The sequence below is a fragment of the Mauremys reevesii genome, linkage group 7 (genome assembly GCF_016161935.1).
Source record: "Mauremys reevesii isolate NIE-2019 linkage group 7, ASM1616193v1, whole genome shotgun sequence".
NCBI lineage: Eukaryota > Metazoa > Chordata > Testudines > Geoemydidae > Mauremys > Mauremys reevesii.
The window spans coordinates 47,529,877-47,550,234 of record NC_052629.1 but is presented as its reverse complement, the minus strand read 5'-3'; the positions used below and the strand labels follow the sequence as shown (position 1 = coordinate 47,550,234).

Genomic DNA, 20,358 nt, shown 5'->3' with positions numbered 1-20,358 from the left:
TATCATTCACCACACTGTTTTTACAGCCTGTCAACTGAAGCAAAGTTACAGGTTCCCCAATTTCAGGTAACTGTCCTGATATGTCTGTCCTTCTGCACAAATACATCTGAGCACATTCTTAACATAATGCCTCCAAAGACAGTAACCAAGTATGTTAATGCATCACATACAATTTCAAACCCTGTAGTTCTATAAACTACACCTACCTAATCCCATTGGATAAATATAATATGGATGTAGTAGGAACACCCCCCCCCCAAAATAAAGTCAATAGGATCAAAAAGTTCTCTTTTCTGTGACATCGCTTCAAAATCTTCTCCTGGTTTTTAGAACAAAATTTCATTTTGTGGTGGAAGGGAGATGAGTAAGAACCATGATAATATAAAAAGGCCAAACCCTTCCAAAAGGCCACAGGAAACAGACCGTGTTGTAGTGAATAAACAGCTGAGTTCACTGATATTCTGATGGGACTGGCGAATCCTCCAGAGGAATAGCAGCGCATTCTCTCATATCAGTATCCCAGTTGCTGGGTGGGAGAGTGGTATCATTAGGCTCACATGGGCAGCAGCTGACTCCTCCTATCCGGCTGCTTGGTAGATACTGCAGGGAAGCACGGAAGTCTAACGATAGCACTATTAAACGGTACAGTTGTAACATCACAACTAAGATATTCTTCGCTGTGAAAAACACCAGCATCTGATTGATTACTTTAAAATAGCTCATCAGTATCAAACGTAAAACAAGGAAAGGGCCATCTTGTATGAAAAGGCTGATTCCAATGTTCCACAGGTCTGCGCTGTGTCTGTACAGCAGTAAAGTGGGGACTCTCGTAGATGACACAGATAGTTTACAACCAATATGTTGCACTGTAAATAAAAGACATTCTGTGTTAATGTAGCACTCTGAAACCTAGACATAAAAGTCTGAAAGGGCAGCTCTGAGGTAGAGTGGATTATTAGTGCATTAAACTATCAACACTGCAGGTCAAGGTTCAGAATTAAGTATGTCCAGTGCTTGATTCAGCAAAGCATGGACTTCACTCTTAAGAATGTGCTTATAGTTAAGTATATACTTATGTGCCTTGCTGAATAGGGCCTGAAAACAGTTTGGTCTCATTCCGTACATGTTGGACATCACACACCCACCATACACATTTGGTATGACCAGTAGCCTCCTTTCAGTGATGGTACATGGCTCATATGGCAGGCCTTGCAGGTTAAGGTTGGGATATACTGGATGGGAGGTATGTACAGTGCTTAGAAACAGTATGAATGATTCTAGTCATTGCTATCTATTTCCGGTTTTATGGATACTAAATCACGTGGAAATATAACTTGTATGCATGAGTCTCCCTTAACCTGATGAAAATGTCCCACTAGCTAACTTAAAATGCTTACAGTGATATTGCACCTGCAAGGTAATATCTAGGGTTCATTCATGATAAATATGGTAGTCTAACATAAAAAATTTACAACAGAAATGAGGTTACTTTGTTTAGAATTCATAATTTTTAGATTTAATTGGTAAAAAGAAGATGTAGATACTTGGATATAATCACAAGTTGTTTTTTTTTATCACAAATAATGACACATTCAGTAGAAGAACTGTATTGTTTATCTCTTTGGATTTAAATAATTCGGTCAAGAATGGAAAGCAAACTTCTTAGAACAGTGGAGCATTTCATTTGAATTCATTAGAGAAACAAAAGTTTCTGCATGCTGTTGCTGAATTTTCTATGCACTTGTGCATCATCTTGAAATACCCTGCCTTGATGCAGCTGAATGTCATGTGCAGCACTGACAGCCCTTTGTTACAAAGCACAGTGGTGCATCAGTAAAAGTAAAATGTTTGTGTCTCATGCAAACAGCTGCACAGAGGTGTGATGGTTACAAATTTATCTTAAATAGAATTGTCACATATGGTAAATATTTTAAAGATCATACATATACTCTTTCCTTTAATTTTCAACTGTGAAATGTAGGGGGAAAAATAGAATAGCAATGACAAGGAAAAACGTGGCATACACCTTGCTTCATTTAAATTAATGCTATGATCCTTTAAGGGTATTTGAATGTTTTCTTGAACTAGAGTGGTATGTATTTTTGAAATAATACATTGTTAGCAGTCCATATATCTGCAAATCTTAATGTGACACATCTTAAAAGCTCCTGCATCAATTTGTAGCATTGAGCTGTTAAAATTAAACATTAAAACATGGAAATATTTCCTCAACCTTAATATTTAAAAAAGCCTAATATCCTTTGTAAGAAAATGCCTCAAGAAAAAGTCCCAGAAGAAAAAACTGATTGAGCCGTTTTGTTAATTTTATATGAAAACTTGTTGAAAATAATTCTTGCTTGAGCTGATTGTATACATGAGATGCAGCTGAACTGTACACTCCCAGAAAAGAGGGGTCAGAATAATAGATGGTGATATAGGGAGATGTTCATTATGCCTTCCTATACCAGAAAAGCCCTCTCTGCAAGAGGATAAAATCACCTTGAGGTAGATGTTTCTACTAGAATCATAGATTATTAGGGTTGGAAGGGACCTCAAGAGATTATCTAGTCTAACCCTCTGCTCAAAGCAGGACTAATCCCCAAATGGCCTCCACAAGGATTGAATTCATAACCCTGGGTTTAGCAGGCCAATGCTCAAACCACTGAGCTATTCCTCCCCCCTACCTTTGTTCCTTGGGATTCAAGCCAAGGATGAACAGCTTAATACTTTTACGGTCTCCAGAGAAGCTCTATGGACCAGAGCTACTGAGTGGGGGAGCATCTGGCTACACCCTTTTCTCAGCCAGCCATATCCACTTTATGGGCTAGGCTGGACTCATGTTAAGGAGAGACATCCCAACTCAGGGGCTCTTTGCCATCGTCTACCCCAGTGGGAGCCAGCCTACTTCCAGGAGTGGCTCTAGCCCCATGGTTTATAGTTAAGGGTCTGTCAATTTTTCCATTATAATGACACAATCACAGCAGGTACTCCTATTTGACACGTCAGCAGTAATTCCAGTTTGCCTAGAAACAAACTGTATATTAAAGAGATCACAGTTCAGCTTGAAATAAATCTTCCTTCAAAAGAAAGCATGCTTATTTTTCTATGCTGATGCTGAGCTTCCTTTGAATAACACATCATTGTCTCTGTGATGTGAATTGCTGTCCAAAAGCCCTCAGCATAGTCTTTGGCGGTGGTATTTATTTTCATTCACATAGTGCTGTAAGTGTGCACAGCCCCTGAGACATGCTCATCTCTGAAAAACGTGTTTTGCTGATACTAACCTGCAAGATCAAGTGGAAACTGCAACATACTCCAAGTCCATACACAAAGAATTGCATAAACAAGAGCATGGTTATGCCTAAAAACAAACAAAAAGTGAGTAACTAATGAAATGAACCCCAAACTATTTAGAACACTGTCACTTTTAAAAGGATGTGGAGCCCAACAGTACATCTAGTGGGCTCATGTGTCATTCCAGCAGAATTCTGGAGAAATCTGGGGCAGCACCTGGTGGGAATCCCTACAGTTGGTCTGCATTTTCCACCTGCTTGAGCTGTGTGATTTAAACCAAACCGCAGAGTTAATAGTGTCAAGAGTGATCAGAGTATGAAAATAAGTTCTGAGGTTCAACGAGGAGAAGATGCCCTACCCTACCCTGATTTCACACCTTTGTTGAGCTTGAACCATCTTTGTTATGTAGGGAGAGCCTTCCCTGCTGTTAAATAAGTTCTGTTACAGGTACAGCTTAGTTGAATAGTGAAAAAATAATAATGTATGGACATTTTCAGGGACAAAAGTGCCAAGTTCAGTTTCCCATTATTTGTAAAGTCACATTCTTTATGACAATTGGATAACTGAGTATTTCTGAAGACGTTTCTAAATCACGCTAATGATTATTAATCTGAAAATTCACATTGGAAGCAGATTACTCTCTCCTCTCTTATTTTAAAACCTTGTCACCCACTCAGGGAGCAGAAACCATATCAGGTAACTGAACATGCAACTTGGATAATGAAAAGCCACAGTAAACTGTTTGCAAACAACACACAGTCTGAAAAGCATCTGATGTACAAGACAATCAAGATTAGCTTGTGAACAAATCACTAACCAAAGGAGAGGCTCTCTTTGTAATAAATAGTTGGAGTAGCTCTAATTGTCTATATTTTAAACACCGTGTGTTAGTTACTCCATTTTCCTGGTTCTTTGAGTCCTTTCCTTTTGATGAATGTGACATGTTTCATTATGAATAACCTCCTATGAAGAGGATGGGGGCTACTTGTGACCTCCATGGAGGCGCAGAAAAGGATAAAAAGAAGACCTAGACAGTAGCCATCTCTTGATATCTCTGAATAATACAGTTGCAGCAACCCCAAATTCACACAGATTACAAAACTTGAAATGGAACAAGAAAGTCTTCAGTATAACCTTGGATACAAAAGATGTACTTCAGGAAATATTACTTACCTTACATTTTCTACTTCCAAGGTCTCGCTAGTGAATTCAAGTATGTCTGCTGCAGTTCCCACAAACATAAGTAGCAGCTGTGACAACTGATCACGGGTGATTTCACCACCAATGGGAAGAAGCCATCTCCCTATTATTAGTAGCAGCAGAAAAGTCTGGTGGAGTCCTAGTGTCCATACAGTCTCGCACACTGTGGAGAGCTGGGAGACAAAAACTCTAGCCTATTGCAAAGACCAAAACAACAAGAAAAATACTGTAACTATAGGAAAATGAGATGGTCTAGCTATAAAAACTTATCTCCACTGAATGCACCTTCAATTCAACTGCTAGTTCTTTCTTCAAGCAGAATTAAAGCAAACCATCTCATGCTGCTGGTGTGACTCACTAAATGGACTGCCAGACCAAGTTGATTTATCTCTTGATTTATCTCTTTTTCTCCCCTTCTCTCATTGTTCACTTACTGTTATACTTTGCTCCACTGTAACTCCAAAATTGTTGAACTGAATTTTGTCATTCTTGGGGGAGGAAAGAAATCCCTTCAGACTCAGACCAATCCTAGAAACAACATTTAGAGCACAAGCACCATCTACACCAATGGCTTTTTATAAATGATGATTTCCATCACACCACTTTGCAAAACTGTCCTGTGCAAGGGAGGTTCACCACATAGACCCAAATAGTGATGTCTTATCTCTGTGCCCCTATTTATCATAAGGTCTATGCACTGAGTAGAGAAAGGTATCCCACCGACTCAATTATGTGATGATCTGCTCCCTCATTTTTGGGAGTGCTCTCTTTTGATTGATTGAAGTCTTCTCTGTTGCTGATATTCTCCCATGTTTGTTCAGTTTCATTACTGCAAAACTACAATAAACAAAAACATCATACACTCAGAAAACATCATGGAGCTGGAGAAGAATTCTTGAATTTTCACCCAACTACTTCATCCTAGGCCTGGTCTACACTAGGGTGGGGGGGGGATTCGAACTAAGGTACGCAAGTTCAGCTACGCGAATAGCATAGCTGAACTCGAAGTACCTTAGTTCGAAGTACTTACCCGTCCTCACGGCGCGGGATCGAAGTCCGCGGCTCCCCCGTCGACTCCGCCACCGCCATTCGCGGTGGTGGAGTTCTGGAGTCGACGGGAGCGCATTCGGAGTTCGATATATCGCGTCTAGATGAGACGTGATATATTGAACTCCGAGAAGTCGATCGCTACTAGCCGACCCGGGCGGGTAGTATGGACGTACCCTTAGACAGACATCTCCTTCCTTCCCTTCCAACATTTAATCCTCCAATTTCCCATTCCCGTTGCCTTAGCCGTACTTGCATTATGCTCTGGCAGCAAACTGTAATATGCCACTTGCTCACCCCCTTTGTAGAACTTGAGCCTCATGTGCATGTTGTGGATGTCCACAATGGATGTCACTCCTGAAGCCCAACCTCCTGTGAGGGTGTGCTGTGAATTCCAAGCCCACTAGCTCTGAGAGAGCCGGTGGTTCTACCTATCATGTATTAAAATACTATGTAATGCCAACATTGTACTGCACTTAGTTTTACTTCTGAAGTTTGACTCTGACTTGCTGGATTAGTAAATGCAGTATGAGTTGTGATAAACTCAGGACAGACAGTTGCCAGAGGGGGGGGAGGTCCCCAGAGAGGAAAAAGGCCCTCCTCTCTATCAATCAACTGAACCACAGGTCAAGCAGGTTCAGCTGAGCTGCGTTACCCAGGTAGCAAATTAGAATCAGCTGAGGAGCTACCCTGAGGGGGGAGGGATCAGCTAGCACAACTTGGCTGCCTGGGACTGAGAACTTTTCTTCCTCCTGAGAGGAGGAGGGGGGGGAAGGAAGAGAGAGAGAAGCCTGGCTACCAGGAGTATTAAAGCAGCAAGCCTTCCCAGGCAGAGCGGCAGGACACTCCTCTACAAGACTAAAAAAAAATACTAATACTAACTGGAAGAGAAGACAGACGAGGACTCCCTGAGTCTAGGGGGACTGCATTATATACTAGCCAGTCTCAGCTAAAAACAGCAGGCTGGGGGAGAAGAGGCTGGGGGAGACTGAGACGGTGTGAGGGTGGTGATGTGGAGAGAGTGAGTGGTGAGAGCAAAGGGGGGCCGGGCAGGGCACCCAAAAAAAAAAAAAAAAAAAAAAAAAATGGAAGAAAAAAAAGGCACTGCGCAGGCTACCAGCACTACCAGGGTGCAGATGGCTGCAGGCCAGGCAGCAGCCCAGCAGGCAGCAGACAAAGAGCAGTTAGATGAGCCAAAGCGGCTGAGAGCCAAGCCAGGCCACCGAGGAGCCACCAGGAGGTTGCCAAACCACTAACCAGGCCACCCCCCCCACTCCCCCGCCACTGCCCCCCAGGACCAGCCGCCCCTTACAGAGCATGACAGTGGATGATGATGTGGTTATGTTTGAGAGTTTGGCATATCTGAGGCGTGGAGAGAGGGCCCAAGACCAGTGGGCCAGCCCAAGACCAGTGAGGCTGCCAGGGAGGCACTTTGTTTTGGCGAGCAGACAGAAGCGCGTACAGATATATGGCGCAAAGCTTGAAAGGCAAGGTAGGGCAGGCGGAGGAGCGGCAAGGCTATAGAGGTTCCACATAGCAGTAAGGAGAGCTTCCCAAAGTGGAGCCCCCGAGCCATCAAAGCCCCCCCCTGTCCCCCCTGCGTTTGACCTGATCCATCCCGCCGGCCCGAGTCCGGAGCCCCCGACCCGCCGCCGGGGAAGCCAGAGGAGGACACAGGGACATGTGAGTACAGGAGAGTGAGAATGATACCACGAATGGGTCATCCTCTGAGATGCCCTCCTCCTCTGAGATGATTGGCGCCCCACTGGGGAAGAGACACCACTGGGGAAGGAGGAGGCAAGGAAGGGGGAAGGAGGGAAGGAGGCAGGGAGCAAGGCTATGTGGAGGGGGGGAAGGGGCCAAAGGAAGGAGGAGAGCGAACAGAAAAGGAGGAAAGAAGAGGAGAGAAAGAGCAGGAGAGACCTGGGGACTGGGAGAGAGAGAGACTGGGGAGGGGACTGGAGGTAAAAAATTAAGGGGCTGCCCCTGCCCGAGGCCCCGATGCTATGGCATGTGGAGGGAGATATTATATAACTGCCCCATGCCCAAACCTAGAAGAGCCCATGATAAGCCTAGTGGGAAATCTAGAAGAGTCATGTGACCTGATGGATAAGCCTAGGTAGAGATAGTCCTGGTCTATATAGATATACTAGGCAAGAATAAAAGTAAGGTCTAAAAAGACCACAGTAGACTCCAGGAAGTGCAGTCCAGTCGGTCTCGGGAAAGCTGGCAAGGGGGTATGATCAACTATCCCGGGCGCAATTACGTACAGGGGATCCCAGTGTCCATGGGGGTGTAAATTACCATCCGACGAAAAAATAGGTAGAGGTCCTCAAGGAACCCAGCATAGGTGGTCCGGGGTGGTGGTCCCAGTCCTCCCAGTCCTCATGGGAGTAGAGTAGATAACACTCCAGAGAGCTTCCTGAGTGGGGTTCAACAGATGAGTGAAGTAGAGCTTCGCCCTGAATTTGCACAGCCTTATTTCAGCAATTCTTGGAACCAGGAGATTCAGAACGCCAGAGAAACTCAGGAGAAGGGAGAGAAGGGAGGAGGGGAAGAAAGGGGGAGAGAGAAGAGGAGGAAAGAGGAGCATGGCCCCCCAGAGAGGGGAGAGTTGGACCCCAACAGGGGAGGGGGCCAGACGAGGGACCAGCTGCCCCTAGAGTAGCCCCAGGACCTCCAGCCCTCCCTTGGGAGAAAGGAGAAGACCAAAGAGAGAATTTCAGGTTGAGATGGGTGAATTGAGGGAGGAATGACTGATCCAGAACAGTAAGGCAGAACATAGCCAAAAGATGGAGTAGTGTAATGGGGAGAGATGGAAGGGTCCAAGGAAGGGAGAGCGTATATGATCAAGAAGGTCTCAAGAGCAAGTCAGGTGTACCAAGTGTGAAAAAGAGCAAAGTCAAGCTAGTACACAGAAAACATCAGAGGAAACAGAGGGCTCTAGGGGATGGGAAACCCGAGCCAGGGCAGAAGGAGATTTATTCGAATTCTACAGAGGTTTTTATTCTTTGGAGGGTGCAGCGGTTGGAGAGGTACCTGGCCCCGGCCTCCAGGCCTGACCTTGGTACCCTCCCCCGACCGGGCCCCGCCCTTGCCGGGTACCTCTGCCCTACGCCATTATTCCCGACCTATGCCCGGCCATTGAGCTCCTAGCACTAGCCCAGATTACACCACCTATACAGCATACCCCAAAGATTCATTGAAAACTACGTCCAAGACCAGTTCCGAAGAATTTCCCTACCCATAGACCATGACATGGAAAGATTAATCCAAATTTTTCGAAGAATAAGGAATCCAGTGAGATCAGAATATAAGGAGAGGTTCAAGAAACCTCTAAAATCCAGATCTATCTAGGCTCTCAAAGACATGATACCTCACTAAGGACATGAAGTCATCCATGGAGAACATGACAATCCCGGCTGAGAGGACTGGGACAGAACATCACCAGACCGATGGGGGCTACGAAGGGCTGGATGGGGGGAAGGTGAACAGGGACTGACTAAAGACTGTGGATCCACTGGGAACCTGGGACAAGGAGCCAGGATTGTTGGGAGGGTTTGGTCATTTACAGAGACTTCAGATGACAAATAGATTCCTTGCATGTGTTGCAGATGAAAAGTTAGATAAATAAGTAACCTAGGAAAGTGGTGCAGGATGATGTGTGATGAAGAGGAGATAGCAGGATCACCCATGAGGAGAGCGAGGATGAGAGAGCACCCAAGGAATTCAAAACATAGTCTTCACACCAGCAGAGAGCACAATTCCAGAGAGACAATCGGGGCCATCAGGCAGCATACACCTGAGAAGATGGCAGGGAGAAGAGGCAAGGTGGCAGAGGGAAGAAGCAAGCGGCAAAGCTGAGGAGGAATGATAAACCGAGGCAGCTGGACGAAGGTCACGCCCCAGGGCCTATGAAACCTGAGTTCGAACAGACCTGTGGGAAGCAGGAAACCTGAGATGGGACCTCCCGAGAGCAACCCGAGAAACCTGCTAGTCACAAGTACTGAGCCCCCCTGGTCTGCAGATGCCCAGTCTTGAGGTGAAGCACTGACACGAACTGAATCTGACCAACAGGCGGGGTGACTGCCTGAGACAGATTGACCCACCCAGACATCAGAAGAGATCAAGGAGGAAGGATCCTAAACAGCCATGGGTGAAGGTGAATGTAAGCCATACCGATCAAGTCAGAAGTCAGGAAAATGTTCAAGTCGGAAATCAGGTCATTGAAGAGTCAAATAAGCCAGTCATCAAATGAAGTGGTCTCTGTAAATGAGTCAATTGCAGTATGGGGTATTAAAACTTTGTGAGGTGTCGGAATGACTCGCACTTATTGCCGGATTCCAAACCCCTTATCCGATGAGCTGTTTGACGATTTGGACTACCACCGGCCCTGTTTACCTGCTATTGACTCATTCCTAGGGTGGGGCAAAAATCTTGGCACTGGGGCTCCTGGGACCTTATCAACCTGGCACCTGCTTCCAGTTGATCTGGAGGCTAGACAGACTTTTCAACTCCAGAGGACATGGCTGCACCACTTTCTGACCCTCGATGAGCATGGAATTGATCACGTTGTTACGGCCATCCTGACTGGGAGGCAGATGGGAGACGGGCAGCATGACCAAACGGATCCTCCAAATGGGAAGGTGGCTAGCAGGCAGCCTACATCAAAAGAGGAAGGGGAGCTGTCCATGGAAGCCAAATACCTCAAAGGTAGAGAGGCAGAGCAAAATGCTGGCTGGATAGAAGAGAGGCAGGCGGGCCCGCCCCAAGGGAATTGGGGAGGTACACAGGGCTCCCCCCACATGTCCGGAAGAAACAGAACAGAAAATCCTGGGGCCCCTGGTGGGCTACAGGGGCATTCGCGCCCCACTGCCCCACCAACGCTAGCAGCGATAGTGATCTGGGGTGCTGGCGTTGCCTAGAGGCGGACGAAGCTCCAGAGCGCTCAGAGGAACCTGCAGATGCTGCTAGCGGTTGCTGCGGACCAGAGGTGCACAGTACAGAGCGCTGGAAGCCAGAGCTTAAACTGCACCCGGATGGATTGAGTGTGAAGGAGAGCGTTACTTTCGGGTAGGAAACGAAGCTGAAGGAAGAAGTGGCCACGCCGTCAGGAAAAAAGTGCCACTGAAACTGAATAGGACGGAGTTGTCTGAAAATGCAAGGCCGCTGGAGTCTACTATGGAGTTGTCAGTCCAACCTAAAACCTAGTTTACCCGAAGTCAGGCTTTGTCATGCAAGAATGAAGTGTGAAAAAACTCAACAAATCAAAATGACTGAGGTGACAGAGTTCAACTGGCCACAGGGTGCACTGTTGGCAGTGGGATTCAATAGTAAAACCCTGCATGTTGGCAGCCAACCCTGTAAAGTTGGCAGGGTTTGTACGATATGGCCCAGCCCAGGCCAGCAGTGGGATTGGGAGTGGGGTCCTAGAGCTTAAAGGCCCTCCTCCAGGCCCTCCTCCTTATCAAGGGAAGCAGCCACAGGTCAGGAGAGGCGCTCAGGTGAGACAAAGCCAGGAGGTTGAGCTGAGAAAGCGGGCCCCAGGTTGGGAGCTGTGGGGTTCAAAGAAAGAGGAGTGGCTGGAGAAAATTGGCTGAGGGCAGAGAAGACCCAGAGAGGAGGAGAGAGACACTCTCTGGAGAGAAGGGGAGAAGCAAGCCTCAGCAGGAGGAGGAAGGAAGGCAGCTTCCAGAGGGAGAAGAGAGCTGCACAAGACAATTAGAACAGAGGCAAGAAACCAGGAAAGAAACAGCAGACACTGAGACTAGGGAGAGGACCTAGACAGGAGAGGACAGACTGGGAGTTAAAGGAGCAGAGTGTAGGATCCAGACACTGCAGCAGAGTTCTAGTTGTACAATAAACATTTTTCGTTCAGAATCTATTCAACTGCCTTTTTATTGACATATTTTAATAAGCACATATTAGAAATAAGAGAAAAATGACAGGTAACCAATTACCGCCACAACCACTGATAGCTTTCCCCCACCCCTTGCCTGACCATTTTCTCTTTCTGCATCAGAAAACTCCAGTGCAATATCATTTAGAAAGGGAAGGGGTTTCAGTACAACTGTCATTTTCCCTTTAGGGTTATGAGTTCTGTGGCTTTCTCTGTGATTATCAGTAGTGACACCCTATTAGTTCATTTATTTCATAATTCACATAAGTTTGCAGGGACTGGTTAGGGAGCCCCTAAATTACTACCCAGTTTTGTAAAACAGAATATTGTAGATTTTCTATATTGTGTGTGTGGTTGAATTTTCTAGTAACTGCCAGTATATTTTAGCAAAATCAAATATGTCTGATATAGGATTTGTATGATCTTAGTGGGTTTGTGTGCTTAAGGTTATTGGTTCAGTTCTGCTCATTTGCACCACTTTACATCTGTAGTAATGTAATTGATGTCAGTGGTATTACTCCAGATTTACATCAGTGTAAACAGAATTTGGCCCCATTCTCCATAGTTTCATTGTGCAGAAGAGCATTCAAATACTGCGAAAATGACACCTTACAACCTAGTTCGATACAACATATGGTCACCTTCCATGCATGGGTACAAAACCCAGCGTTATCTTAGAGGGATAGACGATTTCTGGTGTCTGCAGTGGGTAGAAAAAAGACTTTTTACTGAATTAGGAATTTTTTATTTACCCCAAAATCATTGGGTATGTAGAAAAATATCTGTTCACTAATGGTGAAATTCTCCCATTGTTCAGGGGGCTAACACAGCATTCCCCATTTTGAAGACTTAAGTGGTGCATGGGTCTAGTGCTGGGGTGAATTTCACTCTGGAACTGGACTCAACACCAATGGCTGATATGGTAGGGAAACTTTTGTAGAGTTTTGATTTCACTTCATAAATACAATATGCTGCAGCTCTCTCTAATATGCCACCAATAGTTCCAAAAATATCCCATCAGGCTCCCTTTGATTAAAAGGTAAATCAGGGTAAAGGCTGACAGCTGCATTCTAATCTGAAGACAGGTGTGGCCTATGCTTTTTAGGGGGGAGGGGACTGTTTTCAAGGCAACTTTCTCTTATCCAGAGGACCTGTCTGTAATTATTCTGGTTGTTTCATTTCTCCTTCCATTAGATCTCTCAGAGGAAGAAAAGATAGACCATTTTTTCTGGCAAGAGGCTATTTATTTCTATCTTTCAAGGAAACTCCTGGTGTGATTGCTGAAATGTCAGGATTAATTAAGAAAGAAAGGCATGTGCTGCTGTGTATCCCCTTAGAGCAAGAAAGCACCTATTTGCACTTTTTGAGTACATACAGCTCTGAGAGAATGTAATGAAGACCAAAAACCATGAAGTTACTGAACTTCAGTAAACAAATCCTCTTTGCATGGATCTGTGGTGACTAAAGAAACTACTATGGTGCAGGGAGCAGATATTCAGTGACTCTTGCAGATTGGATATGATTTAAAAATCTGTCTTCCTAACAATCCCTAAGCATCTCATTTCATTCTACTCAAAAACAAAGCTAATTAGAAAATCAAACTCCTCAGTTATTGAAGACTTTCATCCCATCCTATTTCTGCCAGACAGGCCTGGATGATTGTTTTCTAGCATGCTCATCGCATCAGTGTAGGAGTTAAGAGTGGGATTCACAAAGGTATGAACAGTAGGCACCTAACTCCAATTGATTTTAATGGAAGTTAGGTTCCTAAGTAAGAATCCCACCCTAACTTTTTCTGCACCAGACTGTTTTCCAGGGAGTGCTAGGGAGCTATATGCTAGTAGAAAGGCAACAGCTTCCAACAAATACCTGTATTTGAGATTCTACTTTTCCCCTTTACTTAGAATGGAGCATAAGTGAAGCACCTCAGGTACCACTGTGCAGTAATTGTGGACAAATGCTGTAAACAGAGCCCCTTCCCCAATAACCTGGAAATTTAGCAAAAAGCTCTTAGGTTAGCTGTTTGGGTTATTTGTGTGGGGGTTGGGATGGGGGAGGTTTTTTTTCACAGGGAGAGATGGAAAAGAACCATGGAGGTTTTGTATCTTATGAGAAGGAAGGTAGACAGAGGTATTACTGTGGACATGAAAACAATGAGACATGAGGTTAAATGAGGAGACTGCAATTTTATTTAAAGCTATTGTCTAATTGGGTTAATGACCCCAAAATACCCGGGAGGGTTGTTTCAGTTCACATCTCAATAGGCACCACTGGCCCGGGTGGGACTATAAACCTGAGGATGAGTGTGAGGGCTATGCCCTCTCTACACCCTCAAGCTTACCAAGGAACACTGGCTAGAAACCAGAGTCACAACACACTTCCTCCCTCCCACTCGGGGTAGGAGCCATAAACTATGCAAGAGATAGAGGCAAACCCCACTATGCATGACTGTGCTCAGGGCCAATGCCCAGGCAACCCACTGCGTGACAGGGAGCTCAAATTAGACTATTTTTAATTTATCTATGGCACTAGAACTGCCGAAGTTGCACCAAGTGTAATGTAACCCCCCAGCCTAGACCTCTTGGATGCCAGGTGGAGGGTGAAAAACCCACCCAGCACTTTGCCAATTTTGCCATGTGGGAAAAATCCTTGCCAGACTCCAAAACTGATAATCATCCCCCAGCATCACCAGAGATCCAGCACGTAGATTAAGGGCAGGGCTGAAACAGGGAGCCCACAATGGCTGCCCCATCTGGACAGAAAGCTGTATCAATCCCTTCACCCTGCATCGTCACCAAATGGGAGCCAATCACAGAGCCATAGCACCACCCTGAATTGTAGTGGAATACTGAACTATAGTACACTGTTCAGCCGCTAGGTGGCACAATGTGTAACATATCTTCTTTAAGCTAACCTCAGCCATACCTGGCAGAACATTAAAGGACCTTATTCATAGATTCTAGGACTGGAAGGGACCTCAAGAGGTCATCGGGTACAGTCCCCTGCCCTCATGTCAGGACCAAATACTGTCTAGACCATCCCTGATAGACATTTATCTAACCTACTCTTAAATATCTCCAGAGATGGAGATTCCACAACCTCCCGAGGCAATTTATTCCAGTGTTTAACCACCCTGACAGTTAGGAACTTTTTCCTAATGTCCAACCTAAACCTCCCTTGCTGCAGTTTAAGCCCATTGCTTCTTGTTCTATCCTTAGAGGCTAAGGTGAACAAGTTTTCTCCCTCCTCATTATGACACCCTTTTAGATACCTTTAAACTGCTATCATGTCCCCTCTCAGTCTTCTCTTTTCCAAACCAAACAAACCCAATTATTTCAGCCTTCCTTCATAGGTCATGTTCTCAAGAACTTTAATCATTCTTGTTGCTCTTCTCTGGACCCTCTCCAATTTCTCCACATCTTTCTTGAAATGCGGTGCCCAGAACTGGACACAATACTCCAGTTGAGGCCTAACCAGCGCAGAGTAGAGCGGAAGAATGACTTCTCGTGTCTTGCTCACAACACATCTGTTAATGCATCCCAGAATCACGTTTGCTTTTTTTGCAACAGCATCACACTGTTGACTCATATTTAGCTTGTGGTCCACTATAACCCCTAGATCCCTTTCTGCCGTACTCCTTCCTAGACAGTCTCTTCCCATTCTGTATGTGTGAAACTGATTTTTCCTTCCTAAGTGGAGCACTTTGCATTTGTCTTTGTTAAACTTCATCCTGTTTACCTCAGACCATTTCTCCAATTTGTCCAGATCATTTTGAATTATGAGCCTGTCCTCCAAAGCAGTTGCAATCCCTCCCAGTTTGGTATCATCTGCAAACTTAATAAGCATACTTTCTATGCCAATATCTAAGCTGTTGATGAAGATATTGAACAGAGCTGGTTCCAAAACAGACCCCTGCGGAACCCCATTTGTTATACCTGTCCAGCAGGATTGGGAACCTTTAATAACTACTCTCTGAGTACGGTTATCCAGCCAGTTATTCACCTTATACCTTATAGTATACCTTACTATACTACCTTATAGTAGTCCCATCTAAATTGTATTTGCCTAGTATATTGATAAGAATATCATGTGAGACTGTATCAAATGCCTTACTAAAGTCTAGGTTTACTCAATCCACCACTTCTCCCTTATCCATAAAACTCGTTATCCTATCAAAGAAAGCTATCAGATTGGTTTGACACGATTTGTTCTTTACAAATCCATGCTGGCTATTCCCTATCACCTTACCACCTTCCAAGTGTTTGCAGATGATTTCCTTAATTACTTGCTCCATTATCTTCCCTGGCACAGAAGTTAAACTAACTGGTCTGTAGTTTCCTGGGTTGTTTTTATTTCCCTTTTCATAGATGGGCACTTTATTTGCCCTTTTCCAGTTTTCTGGAATCTCTCCCGTCTCCCATGATTTTCCAAAGATAATAGCTAGAGGCTCAGATATCTCCACTATTAGCTCCTTGCGTATTCTAGGATGCATTTCATCAGGCCAAGGTGACTTGCAGGCATCTAACTTTTCTAAGTGATTTTTAACTTGTTCTTTTTTTATTTTCTCTTCTAAACCTACCCCCTTCCCATTAGCATTCAGTATGTTAGGCATTCCTTCAGACTTCTCGGTGAAGACCGAAACAAAGTCATTAAGCATCTCTGCCATTTCCAAGTTTCCTGTTACTGTTTCTCCCTCCTCACTGAGCAGTGGGCCTACCCTGTCCTTGGTCTTCCTCTTGCTTCTTGTTTCCCTTTATTCCCGTAGCTAGTTTGAGCTCATTTTGCGCCTTTGCCTTTCTAATCTTGCCCCAGCACTCCTGTGTTGTTTGCCTATATTCATCCTTTGTAATCTGTCCTAGTTTCCATTTTTTATGAGACTCCTTTTTATTTTTTAGATCATGCAAGATCTCATGGTTAAGCCAAGCTGGTCTTTTGCCACATTTTCTGTCTTTCCTACCCAGCGGAATAGCTTGCTTTTGTACTGAACACATCTGGTGTGTAGCTCTGAGAAGGAAGCTCAGTTCATATCTGGTACAGGAGCCTGGGCTGCTATTAGCAGCCCAGCAACCTGCTATGTACATGACATGCAGCACAGTAGGTGGGACAGGCCCAGAACCCAGGCTCAGATGCAGAAAGAGTAAGGAAGTGACAGGAGGATAAGCAGCAGCAGCAGCCCCAACACAGTGAAGGAAAGTGGGGAGGAAAAGGAGAGGGAACATGTGGAACACTGCCTCAGCTATTCCCACTTGAGAGAGCTCCTCTCCCTCCCCCCCACCCAAGAAAGTATCTCAGCTGCTCCTGGCACCATCAAAGCTGCAGCCTGGTGAGCAAGGTGAGGACTGTCATATTGGGGTAGGGGTCTGGAAACAGAGAACATACATGCAAAAGCAACTTACTCTGTCAGTATCTGAGTTCCTCTTTCTGTTTCTAAAGCTATTTGTGTTTTAATGTGAGCTTTTCTCCCTCAGTGCTAGGCTTCTCCTTCTGAAGAATTCTGCCCTCACTTGCACTCCTTAGGGTGGGGACTATATCTTATTCTGGACTAGATGTGAGCAAATAGTGGACAACTATATTTGTTAACATGTTCATTTAGTTTGAGTCCTGATTTGATCCCATTACATTCATGTCTTGTTCTGGTTCAGTTCTCTGTGAATATTTATGAAACTGGTGTTTGTTCACATGAAAGTTTGGGGAAGAGCTGTTCATTTTACAAAGTACGTACGAGCGGAAATGGGAGCATTGGTGCCAGAGCTATTCGCCCAGCCCATCTATCCACTATATACATGCAGTTATTTAGTGGGAATATAACAAGAGAAAATTGAATGTAAAGCCTGGCAGGCAATGAATAAATCTAGCTTACATCTTTCTTTCTCTGTCAGGAAGGAACTCAAATTATTTTTAAATATTGGGTCTATATATGTAGCTACATGTAATTCTCTTTATTGTGCAAAAAAGGATAGGAAGACATTTTAAAAATCCTCAAACTTCCTGGGCTACCTTATTTCCTACTTTTTTTCTTCCTAAAATGAGATTCAACATCCCTATGATTTCTTCACATGTTGTTCCTACAGTCGAACCTCAGAGTTACGAACACCTCGGGAAAGGAGGTTGTTCGTAACTCTGAACAAAACATTATGGTAGTTCTTTCAAAAGTTTACAAGTGAACATTGAATTAATACAGCTTTGAAACTTTACTATGCAGAAGAAAAATGCTTCTTTCTCTTTATTATTTTAGTAGTTTACATTTAACACAGTACTGTCCTATATTTGCTGCTGCTTCTTTTTTTGGTCTCTGCTGCTGCCCGATTGTGTATTTCCAGTTCCAAATGAGGTCAGTGGTTCACTGGTCTGTTCGTAACTCTGAGATTCTACTGTATTTATAAACATTAAGTGATCCAATCAAGGAACAGAAACCATATCAGTTATAGGCCAAATTCTAGATTCTGATACTGCAAAGAGCAATTGCTACAGCTTGTGAAAACCCTATAGACTAATTCAGAAAATTCCATTTGGGATTACCAACAGTTTTCAAATGGAATTTAAGGACCAATTAATAAACTTTTCACAAAGAGCGACCAACTCTATTCTGGACCCACTGCTACAAGGGGCAAAGCACCCTCAATTGCCATTGACTTCTGTGGGAGTTGAGAGTTTTGAAAACTCCATGGGAGTGCTCAGCACGTCGCAGTATTGTGCCCTCTGAAGCAACGGGCACACCTATGGTGCTATACTGCAAAGAATGAAGTTGATGCTGGAGACCTTCGTAGTCTGCTGCTATGGAAATACATGTTATGCTGCCAATTCTGCACTATGACTTTCCTGCAGGATTAAATGTGAAGAGAAGCTGATCCATGACTAGGACCCTACCAAACTCATGGTACATTTTGGTCAATTTCATGGTCATAGGATTTTGAAAATCATAAATTTCATGATTTCAGATATTTAAATCTGAAATTTCACGATGTTGTAACTGTAGGGGTCCTGACCCAAAAGAGGGTTGTGGTGGTGGTGGTGGGGGGGGTCACAAGGTTATTGTGTGTGTGTTGGGGGGGGTCGTGGTATTGCCACCATTACTTCTGTGCTGCCTTCAGAGTTGGGTGCCTGGCCAGCAGCCACCACTCTCCAGCCGCCCAGCGGTGAAGGCAGTGCACTAGTGCAGAAGTAAGGATGGCAATACCATGACCGCCCTGCAATAATCATGCAACTCCCCCTGTCCTCCCGCCCTGCAAACCCTTATGGGTCAGGACCCCAATTTGAGAAATCCTGATCTCCCCTGCCCCTGTGAAATCGTATAGTACAGGGTAAAAGTACACAAAAGACCAGATTTCATGGTCCATGATGCATTTTTCATGGCCGTGAATTTGATAGGGCCCTACCCATGACATAAGGAGAGAACACCTGTTTAAATATAGTCTTTTGTCTCTAGCAAAAATGTCAGGGCAAGTGACGAAAAATAAACATTAATTTATTAGTAGGATGATATATTACGTTGGATCTAGCATGAAAATCATACTTAAAACGGACAGAGTAAAGCTGAGCAAACAATGGTTTTCTTAGTTTGGTGGCCAAACTGAAAAATCCAAAATAAAAAATTCATTTCAGGTTAACTCAAAATGGAACTTTTAATTTTTTTTTCTTGCTACAACAACAAAAACCCTGAATTACTTTTTTCTTTTGTTTAGATTTGGGATGTTTTTTCCCCTTCTTAAAGATAAATCTAGTTAAACTTCTACTGAAATATCACTTCAAAATGAAAAGTGAAAATGTTTCATATCAAACAGGCTAAAACAAAATGTTTTGACACTCTCTTCATTTTTTTCAGCTGAAACTATTTTCCATATTCTACCCAAATTTGCAAACAGTTTGTCAACCCAAAGCTGTGTTTTGCAATAAACAAACTATTCATCCACAAAACTTTGCCAGATGAAGTACAAAGCACCAGTTCTGTCTATGGGATGGATTCTGGTTTCTTCTTAAGCTGTTTAAGGTTGTTTAAAATAAATATTTGGTTGGCACAACTTGTGATTTCTTTTGTACTGAATGGAAATTTATCTTTAACTGGGCTGTTGCTCTAGTACATGTGAGCTCTCTGTGAGCCTGATTCAAAGCATTTAAGCATGTGCATAAAGTTAAGCATATACTTAAGTCATTCTCTATTCAGCACCACACTTAAACACATTCTCATGTGGCTTGCTCAATTGGGACCTTAAGCTTTAGGAAGAAAACAGGAATGTCTCAAATCTGTGTTTTTACAGATTATAATATTTGTCATTTTTCTACCTTGCTATTTAATTCACTGATTTTACTGACAGTAATTTTTTTTACTCAACACAGTTCAATCTGACTTTATACCATAACCCTCTGTTAAAAAAGTGCATCCCAACATGCTTTAAATCAGAGGTTCTCAAACTGTGGTCCACGAGCTCCATTCAGGTGGTCCACGGATAGTTCCCTCTATGGAGCGCGCCTGGGCGGCTGCACACAAGAGAATGAAGGGCCACCCACCTAATTAGTGGAGTCGCGCAGGTGTGGCTCCACTAATTAGGTGCTGGACCCTGGGGAAGATGCACATGTGCGGTGAGGTGGTGGCCTTGGGGGGCTAGAGGGTAGGTGGGAGGGGGTAGTAGGGTGAGAAGAGGGGGTGGGGGGAATTTGGGATGTGCAGGGCTGCAGCGGCCAGAGAAAGAGGCAACTTTCACCAGCTCCAGGGCTGGGGCTGCGGGTGAGAGACCCCCTCTCCTTCCCAGTCCCTGCTCTGTGGCTGCCACAGTGGGGGAGAGAGGGCACATCCATCGCATTAGAAAGGTAGGACTACTGATATTAAAATATGAGTTGTGGGCTTTTCTTTATAGAACAAAAAAAGTTTATTATTATTAAGGTTTTTTTTATATAGCACTTTTATCCAAAGCGCTTTACAA

At 44.2% G+C, this 20,358-nt stretch overlaps 1 protein-coding gene across 1 annotated transcript in view; it reads right to left on the bottom strand.

Annotated features, from left to right (window-relative positions):
- Window positions 1-261: 261 nt before the first annotated feature.
- TMEM26 (transmembrane protein 26) overlaps window positions 262-20,358 on the bottom strand; it is a 33,330-nt gene continuing 13,233 nt past the window's right edge. Inside the window, exons 3-6 of the mRNA XM_039482566.1 lie at window positions 5,215-5,331; window positions 4,468-4,688; window positions 3,285-3,361; window positions 262-866 (exon numbers count right to left, since the gene is read on the bottom strand). Of these exons, the coding sequence (XP_039338500.1) occupies window positions 451-866; window positions 3,285-3,361; window positions 4,468-4,688; window positions 5,215-5,331 (831 nt within the window). The 3' untranslated portion in view covers window positions 262-450. The remainder of the gene's footprint in view (window positions 867-3,284; window positions 3,362-4,467; window positions 4,689-5,214; window positions 5,332-20,358) is intronic.